Source organism: Microtus oregoni, unplaced genomic scaffold, assembly GCF_018167655.1.
Source record: "Microtus oregoni isolate MIOR12 unplaced genomic scaffold, Mior012 000016F_ref0000370, whole genome shotgun sequence".
Taxonomy (NCBI): domain Eukaryota; kingdom Metazoa; phylum Chordata; class Mammalia; order Rodentia; family Cricetidae; genus Microtus; species Microtus oregoni.
The window spans coordinates 34,371,245-34,382,199 of NW_024543075.1; the positions used below are offsets into that span (position 1 = coordinate 34,371,245).

At 47.2% G+C, this 10,955-nt stretch overlaps 1 protein-coding gene across 3 annotated transcripts in view; it reads left to right on the forward strand.

Annotated features, from left to right (window-relative positions):
- Irag1 (inositol 1,4,5-triphosphate receptor associated 1) overlaps positions 1–10,955 on the forward strand; it is an 81,737-nt gene that overhangs the window by 65,271 nt on the left and 5,511 nt on the right. For all 3 annotated transcript variants that reach the window (XR_005975790.1, XM_041666963.1, XM_041666964.1), the window contains 2 exons: positions 6,642–6,761; positions 7,909–8,040. Coding sequence is in view for 2 of the 3 variants with exons in the window: in XM_041666963.1 (XP_041522897.1) it covers positions 6,642–6,761; positions 7,909–8,040 (252 nt within the window). In the remaining variant the exon portion in view is untranslated. The remainder of the gene's footprint in view (positions 1–6,641; positions 6,762–7,908; positions 8,041–10,955) is intronic.

Genomic DNA, 10,955 nt, shown 5'->3' on the forward strand with positions numbered 1-10,955 from the left:
TTCCTTTTTTCACTCTCATCCTCAACCCGAAAATGAAATAGAAAGAAAATCATTTCCAGGGGAAAAGAATTGGACTCTGAGGCCCACAAAGATTGCAGATCGTACTTTGCAACATTCTTGGACCAGGAAGATGCTATGACTGAGGCCAGGTACACCCTGCCTAAGATCCTCAGAGAGGCAGACGGCATCCTCGTTAGCTGAGGATCTTTGGGGCTGTGGACAAAAAGCAGCTGCAATCCCACAGGGCTAATATAACAGGCCCAGTGTGGCAGCATCCATCTCTCTGTTGTTCCCTTCACTCGGGTCACATCATGCTGATGCCATCGTCCGGATTGTAGCATATAGCTGCTAGTTCCCGGGACCCCAGACAAGAGTATATCTCGAGGAAGATGGATACATCTCTTCCATTTGGGGATAGAACAATTACATGGTTTACACTATCCTGGAAAGGGGGAGGGGCCCCCCGAAACATGGTGACTTTGGACAGAGTAAATTCATTTTTTTTTTTTTTTTAAAATCTTTCTGTCAAGAAGTAGAAAGGAAGATACACATTGGCTCGAGAGCTGAGAGGGTCTCCTGGGCCTGACTTTCCCAGGCACCCTTGCAATGGGCAGGCCCTCTCATGCCAAGCCAGAGTGCTAAGGTTCTTCTGTACCGGGGTGGGGTCGGGAGTGAGGGGATATGGGTAGCTTATAGTTTACTTTTTGAACTTTCTTCATTTGCTTGTTGGGTAAACATGTGGATCACAGCTGCCACCTCTCAGGACTTTCTCTTTGTGTCTTTCCTCTGTTGGTGGAGCACAGACCTCATTTCTCTTCTTTGCCTTGGAGCAGCTTGAGCCTTTGATTTCCTGTTGCTCTTAGTAGCCTTGTGTTGTCTGGCAGACAAAGTGACTGCTGAGCCCCTGTCAGTTCAGAGATGGTCTCAAGCTCCCTACCTCCAGACTCGGCCTGTGTTCCTCATTCTCAGTGTGTGGGATTGCCAAGTCCCCACTCTCTCAATATTTGTCCCCGTTGTCATCCTTTTCATCGTGGAGTGTTTCCTCTTCCTTCCTCACTTCTTAGTCACTCCAGGAAACCTCGAGAGATGACAAATTCATCACCAAACATAAGTATCTAAGTCTATAAAACCTTACCACATAGAGCCACGAGGCCTAATCCGTGGCTGTGATCTACCTAGAAATGATCACTTATACTCTCTGAAATTCTGTCAGCCTGCACTTTGAGCTCCTCAGTCCATTTCAGAGCACTTCCATCAAGGGCCTCTCCCCAGCTCTAGGCTGACAGACCCAGCCAAGGCAGAAGATCTAGGTCCATGCTCTCCTTGGTAGACTCTTTTAGAACTAACGTTCAGGCCAGCTGAGCACTCCAATCCAAGGCACTGGGGAGTGTTAAGAACTGGAGATATCCTCTATAAGAGAATCTGAACGGCAGCCCCAAATCTCTGTGTCAGTGAGTGAGGGTCAGGAATGGTGACACCTTTCACGGGTTTAAAATCAGGAGCTAAAAGGCCAAAGTGAGACTCAGAGTCAAGCCACAGGATACCAGGATGAGTTTGTAGTCTCCCTCCACCCATCCCCAGGCTAGCTCGAAATTGTCATTGGCCATGTGGTTGCTGTGGTTGACTCACCTACTGGAAACATATCCAAAGAAAGATGGCTGCAAAGAGGGGAGGGAGGTCTAAAGGAAGGAGAAACACCAGAGACTCCACACAGTAGCAGCTCTTTCCTGTAGAGTCAGAAAAGATATTCATTGATTTTTTTTTCCTCCAAATGCACAGACCTGGAAGCGTCATAGATCCCCAAGTGGCCAATAGTGGAATAGTGTGCAGGTGAAAGTGAATCCATGTCCTCTCTACTTGTATCCAGATGCACCAATTCCAGTTAGCCTAGTCACGTTGTTGAAGAGAAATCGTTTATCAGACACACGTAGTTGCATTGAGCTTCATGTTAAATGATCCTATTTCCTGAGTGTTCCAGACAAGGGAGGGGAATGGCTAGGCATGTGACAGCACAGCCACATAGCCTCTGGTCAGTCTATAGTACAGAGCAGCTGACTATACTGTCTGTCCCCTGTGAGCTTAGAACGAACCAAGAGTCTTGCTCTTGTAGGTCATTTCATAACAAACCGCTCTTCAACTCAGCAAAGGTCCAGAGATCTATAGATTTAAACGTATGTTAGAGAATGGTTTTTAGTTATCCTTATACACATAGGGAAGCTGTGTGTCCGTGGCCTTTTATTCTTTCATTCTTTTGACAAGTGCTTTCAGGGTCAGTTTCTCAAGGAGCACTAGTCTAGTGGGAAAGCCAGACAGGAAGCAGCCTATTTTTCCATGGTGCGATGAATGTTGTCAGAAGGAAGTGCACGTTGCTAAGGGACCAACACATGAGAAAATGTGCCCCTAACCCTGTGTGGGTGTAAGATGGGGTGGGGCTCAAAAAATGTTTCCAACTAGGAATCTACTTTTAAAGTTAAGCTTAGAGGTTTTATTATCAAGGAGTTGAATAGGAGGTTGACGCCATCCCAAGGTAGTGGGGAATTCAAAGAAAGAGGATGGCTGTGGTAGTGGTGATGACGACCGTTGTTCTCAGTCAAAACTCATTCCTTGCGTGCCAGGTGCCTTTCCCCTTGCTTGCTGTCCATTCCTTGTCAGCCCTGCCAAGGACCTCATTAGTAGATACATTATTAACATCTCTGTCTTATTGATGAGGAAAATGATACCCAGAGATATGCTCCCTGAGCTTACACAGCTGGAAGATGGCTTGGCTCAGGCTCTTAACCTCTTAATAGAACAGAGGACATTCAGAGGGGCTACAGAGGAAGGGAGGAAAAGAGGACTCTCTGGGGGAGAACCCGGTGATCAGATGGGCATGGAGAATGGGACAGAGCAGGGTATGAGAGGGTGTATGCAGAGCCACTCACAAAAGGATCAGCAAGGCTGGGGATGGGGGTGTTAGTGGGTTATTTTTATGATAAAGCCATGATGCAGGCGTGTCATGGTGAAGCGCTAGCTATTGGTTTAAAAATCATTCTCTTCTGTGCTTTTGAAGCAGCCAGGGTCATTGAACTTGCACAGCAAATAATCTACCCCCTTATTGATTGTATTCTAGAGAAAACTTTACCCCAGGATAATTATCATCCAAGAATCTGGGACTGGGTGCAAAGAAGCAAGGAAGGTTCTATAGCTCAAGTTCTCTGGAATGGGCTTATCAAAAGTCACCGAATTGGGATGATTTAGCAACATTGCTGAGTTCAAGAGGCAAGATCTGCCCTTTGGAAAAGATTTAAGTCACTTTCAAATACTGCTCACCAATAAACTGATATCCAGCGTGGCCAACAGTTTACTTTGGGCAAACAGACACCATGTAACTGGGAGCTGGGCACAGTGATAAACACAGTTACGGTTTAATGGCTCGCTCAGAAAGAAGGCACAGGATTCCAGGCTGAGGATAGATGCCACAGTCCACACAATGATCCCTGCCACGAGGCACAGATTGTGTCCAGCTCTTGTTTACAGAGATGAATGTAGATTCTCTTAGCCCAAGCCGAATTCTAGGCTCTCAGGAAATCCTCATTTACAGATAGGATCTGTTCATTTCACTAACTTCTTGTGCAGGATTAGACAAGTCACTGTGAAGCTGGAGTAATGGAAGCACTCTAATCTGTACCAGGAACCTTCCAGACCCTTCCAGACAGCCCTCTCCGTGATCGTGATCAGAGGGTGGGATAGGCCGGTGGAAAGGCATTCTGCCTTTGTACAGAGGGGAGATGACAGATCCACTTGTGAGGAAGGAACGCCTCGCAAGGACAGTAGACAGCACAGTTAAACCATGAATCAGCATCAACCTGCAACAGGGCCGATTTGAGCCCTCCCACATACCAATTATTACTGCAGTTAAGGTCAGAACCCAATCATCCAATGAAAGGGGCCAAATTAGTAGTAGAAAGCATAAAAGGATTTATTCAATATAGTTATATTGGGAAGAAGAACAGAGATCCAGTGACCCTCTGTCTAGTATATTTTCAGTTCCAACAGGAGGGTTGGGTTTAGGTAGAAGGCCAGAGATGAGCATAACTGGACAGGCTGGTCAAGGTGTGGTCCCTCCCATCACTGGCCCGCCAGAGTCTCAGCTTCACTCTGTCCTGCAGGGTAATCTGGCAAGTTGCAAGTCTTTTGCAGGGCAGACGAATTTCCCCTCTGGCTGGCCTAGGCCTCTAGCAGCATGAGATCCCCGAGGGGATTTCAGTTTCTTGGGGTACAATGTTCCAACAGTCTGATAGCCAAGGGGAGGCCACATGTGTCTTTTCTATTAGAATATCCTCATTCCTGCCAGGCAAGAGGGTTACAAGATTTCACAGCCTCAGGATGGTATTTAAGATCTCTGAGCCTGGGGCGCTGGAGTTTGAACCAGGTCTGTCTCAGACACATTCTCTTCATATTTGTTTAGCTTTAAGGACCCTCTAATGTGGGCAGCTATGGAGAAAAAAAAAAAAAACTAAAGGCGCGGTGACCATATTTCACTTCTAATGTATAAATATGCTTAGTGAGATAAGGGCCGGCCCCACCCCTGACTCTAGCTGTGTTTTTCTCTGCTTGCTCCAGTCACTGAACAAATAGGAAACTGCACACTAGGCTGAGGTCACAAGGAAGGGAGTGGAGAGTATAGTTTGCAGGCGGAGGACTGTTATGAATAGCTGGTATTTTTAGAGCGTTATCTTTCTTGTTCGTGATGGGGTTTGGTTTTTAGCCTAACGAAACATATATTTTCAAGGTCTGAGGGAAAGCTAAGAGATAGGAAGTTGATACCAAGAGTAGGGAGCAAGCTGAAGATTTCCCTCTGCCTGAGGGAAAGCAGCCGCGACCCCCTTAGCTTCCTGCTAGGAGGCTTAGCTTGCAATGTGGTCTTGTTTCTGGGTTCCTCCATGACGCCATTGCTTCTAGTCAGGTTAGGGGCACCAAGATGGCTGCAGAATCCATCCTATTAGGTTATTAGGTTGCTTCCTCTGAACTTGTGATCCTACTCATGCATTAGAGGGGCTCCAAGTGTGCCCACTCATCCTGAGGTGGTTTGCTAGTGTGCCTGTTTTCATACTTTGCCACACAATGCTTGTACTTCCTGCTGTTTTGTGGCCTTCTCAGACCCTCTGCTCTCATTCTCTGCAAAAGACCTGGCCTTAGCGTTTCAGCTTCACCATTGGGATAGGAGGCAGCTCGCCTCTGTTCATCGGGACCCCATTCCACTGCCCTCCTCTTCTGCTCTTTGTCCAGTTAAGGAGAGGTTTCTGTTGCCTCTTAAAGGTCTTGGTTCCTTCAGTCAACGGTGCTGTCCCTTTGGCTATCTTCTCTCATCCCCTCTGGGTCCTTTGGTCAAAGGTACTGTCCCTTGGCCATCTTCTCTCACTCTCTCTGCCAGGCCCTTTTTACCTGTTTTTGAATAAGCTTGCACCCTTGACCCATTTGTTCAGCTGAGCCGTCCTGTCAATGCACTCACCACTCCCCTTCCCAGCCCAATCGTGGCTGTACCATTCTCCCTTCCCTTTCCTTATTACCTCAAGGCTCCATGTGACCCTTGCATCATCAGACCCCACCAGGGACCCAGACTTTCGGAAGATGCAGAGAAGCACAATGAGCCCTCTCTCCCTGACTCTAACATTATATCTTTCTTTTTAGCCTCTTCTTCCTTCTTTCTTCCTCCTCCTCCTGAGAAGAGCTTGACAATAACGGGGAGTTGTCCTGAGATCTCTGCTCTTCTTTCCTCGTGTTCTTTTTTGAGGCCATCATCCATTCTTTATATTGATATCAAGTGGTTATCTCTGCCTCCCTTGGACATCTCCAACTGTCTTCAGCATTTCTTCTTGGACACCTCATATGCATGGCAGTTTATTCTGCTCCAAACTTTGCTCCTGCCATATTGATTGTTCTCAGCAGCTCAGGTTTACAGCACCCATTGCGTCCCAAAGTCTTTCTAGCCTCCGTCCTCTGCCTCAGCTGTCTTTCCATACATAGCTCATCTTTGACACTGGGGCTTCAATATCAACACCTCAGAGAGGCCTTTTTTGACCATCCACTCTAAACACACTCTCTCTTTTTCATTTTCTGTCACCGAATGGTTTCTTTCATAAATATTATAATTCATAATTAATATGATTACTTTTTCCTTCTACGAAACTCTACATTGGCGAAAATGGGGCCATCTTTTCCTCTTTCCAATTCCACATTGCCTTGTGCCTGTAGCATTATCATACTCAATGCACAGTTGAAGGAATAGTTGAAAGTCACAGACACACACTGACTACAGAAAGAAAGAATCTAGGGTACTTCAGTCTGCCTCCTTGTGGGAGTGTTCTTTGCCTGTGACACTTGCCTTTCTACTCAGCACCTTCTGAAATAAGAAAACTTGGATTTGGGGACATCCGGCAAAGGGAGCTGGTGTAGTGTCTGCCTCCTCAATGGTCTGGGGAAGATTCATGGAGTGCGTCTTTATAAAATCTTGTCTCAAGGTAGATGTTTTAAAACCCGAAAACCCGTGAAAGAGCCCAAGTTTCCTCTTTGAATCGGGAACCAGGCCAAAGATAGGGTTTTGTCTTCAGATGTTTAGTCTCTCCCTGCAGTGACGCCCTGTGCTTCCCTCCCCTCGCTAGTGGAAAGACAAATGCAGAGGCCGACTGTGAAGCTTGTGCCCCCGCCTTGCTCCCAAGCTGCCCGGAGGACATGAGCCAGGAGACCAAGGCCAGGACAGAGGAAGAAGTCTACAGCAAAGGGTGAGTCAGACCTCGCCACCCCGAAGGCACCTGGCAGGTCTCAGAAGTGAGCTTCCCACACCCTGGCTTGCCTCTGAGGAGTTTTGGGGAAGCAGTCAATGGGCCGAAAGCCTCTTTAAGTCAAGAAAGCAAGACACAGGACGTGCTTAGACAATGGCCGGCTTCAGCTAGACTCCTCTCTTTTTCAGGCATGCTGCCACTGCCTAGAAATGTCTACACATCAGCGGCCTGGGCTGGGTTTCTCTTGGTGCTGCCTGAGGCTTCCTGATGACTTGTCATTTTGCTGCCAGCAGTGCCCAGGGGCACCTTCAGCTGTGCTGCCTGCAATCGCCCTGCTGTTCCCCTATAAGTCAGAGCTCCTCCTCTTGCCCTTGCCCGTCGTTTCCACCCCTGCCTATCTCTAAATGAGCGGCATTAGCAGCCAGTGCCAGCTCCCAGCCACTGGGAGAGAACACTGAGCAGGGCCAAAGGCCCAGGACTCAAGATAGGGACTCACCTTTAACCTGGCCTGGCGCCCCATGACTCCTGAGGGAGGTTCAGCTGACCATGGGCACAGAACCCCGTGGTATCTGTGTGGCAGTCACCCAGTGGTGGGTGGGGTCATCTCAGCCAAACTAATAAAGTTAGCCACCTGGCTGTCAGACAAGTGAGCAGATATGTTCAGGGGAATATTGATCTCGAGAGAAATCATGGGGGGCTTTTACAGGAGGGTCTTCTCAGAAAACACTGAAGCAAAGTCCATCCACTGGTTTTGTGAATATTTTCTGGGTACCTCCCTATGTCAAGGCCTGACATTTCTGAAAAATACCCCAGCATCCTGAGATGAGGTTCTCCCTAAAGCCAAAGCTCCTAAGTTCCACGGAAAATGCATTATTATCTCTGGGGAATATTTTGTAGGATGGTGACCAGCAGTAGATCTTGTCCCACATTTTCCTCAGTCAGTTTGTCCCCCTGTCACATAAACAGGAAGCATGGCTGAGGAGTGAGGGCAAATGGTCCTGACATGAGCGGTGTTGGGGCTCAGCAGAGTTTCCCAGCTTTTTCCTGTTGAATGGAGCCACAGGAAGTGCGCAATGACTGGAAGTTCTTGAGTCCTCTCCCCCGTGTCTGGTCCTCCCTGACTCAGCTGTTCCCTTTTGCCCTCCAGATATCAGGAAGGGGTAAAGAAGATGGAAGAACTTCAAGACCTGAAGGAGGAGGAAGAGCAGAAGACAGAGAGTCCCGAGGAACCAGCGGAGGTAGAAGAAACTGAGGAGGAAGAGAAGGAGCAGAGAAGCAGGTTGGAAACCTACACTTGGATACCAAATGGGTTTTAGGTCATTTACCTGTTGAATCACACAGAACGGACGGAAATGCCCTTCCTGGATGGCAGTAGGTCTGGTGGCCAACAGAATTCAAGAAGGCACTGACTCCAGAAAATTAAGTTAGAAATGACACATTACAAAAGCTGAGGCATCAGAGGTGGTCGTGGGCACGGCAGAAAGCCACTAATAGCTCTTAGGAGCCGAGAAAGGGAAAGGGACTTTTGGTGGACTCCCAGTCAAGCTGTGGTCAGCCCATTCCACAGCCACCACCATAGAAGAGTTCAGATCGAAGGGGCTGACCTGAGTTCCTAGAGAGGGGCTTGGACAAAACCAAGAACAGCAGAGGGAAGCAGAAAGAACATGGAAGGCAGGGAACAAACTTAGCTCAGTGACCAAGTTCAATCTCTAATGTTGACCAAACACTTGGTCATTTGCATGGTGTCTCCGCTTCAGGTTGGAAACAAACTCTTTTGTGTTTCAAGCTATCTTCTTATAATGAGTGGAAGAGGAGAAAGAAGGAACACAGAAAGTCTGTATCCTATGACTTGGCCCACTATAGCCGAAGGTCTCACTTTACCACACAGAACAGTAAATTCAAAACCAAACAAAACTGGCACTAGGGATTGAACCCAGGACCTTGCAAATGGCAGACAAGCACCCTTCTACTGAGGTGCTTCTCCAGACCAAGAACGATAGAAATAGCCTTGTCTTGTTGCAGGGTATTCTGTGTAATAAGGTCACAATCCTATCCCACACAGGAATGTGTTTAAGGACAGAATCAACTATTCCTCAGAAGAGGCGTGCACTGCTTTGTCAATACAAGGACAGAGCAACACCCTAGATTTTCAAAAAAGCCCCAATTTCATGCATTATACCCAACTATCTCTATTAGTACATCAAAACTATAAGTCTTGTTTTTGTTTTGTTTTGTTTTTCCCTTCAATTTTAGTTATAGTAACCTTGGAATACTTCACCGAAATTTTCTTTTAGATACCCTCAACTATCCTGGGGTTCACAACATCTCCAGGCAACACCAGTAGCTGTATGACCACCTGCCACTGATCCCAGACACAGTGTCTGTAACTGAGTCTCCAGAACCTACTCACATGTAATGAATAGGTAGTAAGTGAAGATTAGAGAGATGGTAACTCTATTTCTAAGCCTTAGATGCCATCAACACAGCCCAGTGGTAGAAGAAGCAACCAGCAGGAGGGGGCTTGGCCTGCCTGGGTCAACCCCATTGCCAAGGGAAGAGCTTTCTCAGCATGCCAGGGAAAATGCTTCCTCCAGGTAAACATGCCCTCTCTGGTGAAAGAGCCTCAGGTTTAATCATGGAAGCACAACCTTGACTCCAAGCAACTGCATCCGGTCCTCCTTACATCTCACCTCCCTTTTGGGGGTCATCTGCATTTAATTTTCAGACCGGCAGGCTGCCTTTGCCAAGTCCAAGCCTGCACAAAAGCCCTTCCTTTGGCACCTTGAATTCATCTAAGTCAGGCTAGAATTTCTAACACTTCCACACACAGCAAGAGAACAAAAGAGAAATAAACAGAGAAAGCACATGACTATAAACAGTCTGGCTTACAAAGCCTTATCTAGCTAACTCCTTCTCTGGCACTTGGCAGCTCCCTCCTGTCTCATGAAAGCCGGGGGAAGCAAGGTTTTGCCTGGGTCCATTTCTGCCCATCTTGTGAGCAATTCTGGGCACTGGCCACTTGCAGCACCTGAGCCTTTAGAGGCCCCAGTGGGACCCCCATCCTTCACACCTGATTACAGCTGCTTTAGGTTCTGAGGCAACAGCATCCTCCGGTGACTGACACCGACCTGAGTAGTGCCCTCCAGAGGGTCCTCAGCCTTCAGCACACTTTTTTAGGCTCAGCCCATCTTCTCAGGACATTTATCATATAAATTGCACGTCCACTGTCAGAAAGTTCCTCTCTCCCCCATAACCCCAGCCAGACTTGTCCCAGGAGCTGTCATGCTTAGTGCCAGATGATAGTCAGCCTACTATGGAGTCCCTTAGGACCAGAGTTGCCAGCAGGAGACTTCACTTGAACAGGAGTCCCCTGTGGAATGCTGGCACCTCACTAGCAAGCAAAGTCTGAAGTTATCAGAAGTTCCATGGGCTGGAAAAATAGTTTAGTTACTAAGAACACTTGCTACACAACCACAAAGACTGGAGTTTGGATCCCAGCACTCACATCCAGTGAGCACGTCGTAACCCCAGCTCCTGAAAAGGCAGAGACAAGAGGATCGCAGCAGCTTGCTGGCTTCTAGCAAACTACCAGCATTAGCTCCAGGTTCAAGGAGGGACCCCTGCTCAAAAACCCAGGAGAGGGGATAGAGGGGAGCATCCAATGCCCTCTTCCTGTCTTCATGTGCAGCCATGGGTGTATACACTTGCACATGTGCACACAGGTGCACACACACACGTGTTTACACACACACACACACGCACACACACACCACAGAGAGTGAATTTTATGTCTTGTTTCATACATTTTAGAAAACACTGGGGCTAGAGAGATGACCTGGTAATTTAGAGAACTTGTTACTCTTACAGAGGACCTGGATACACTTCATAGCTCACAAATATCCTAACTCCATTTCCAGGGGATCTGATACCTACCTCTGACCTTTATGGAAACCAGGCATGCACATGGAAATATATATATATATATATATATATATATATATATATATATGCACATATATACGTTCAGGCAAAACACTCATACATACAAATTAAATAAACTAAAAAATAACCCCCAAAACAAAATAAAACAAAAAAATAAGTTAAGAAAATGTTACCTAAGTTAGCCCAGCAACTAGACCCTTATTTGGGTCTCAGCATTGAACTCTAAGTCCTCGAAGTTTCTTCTTCTTTTAT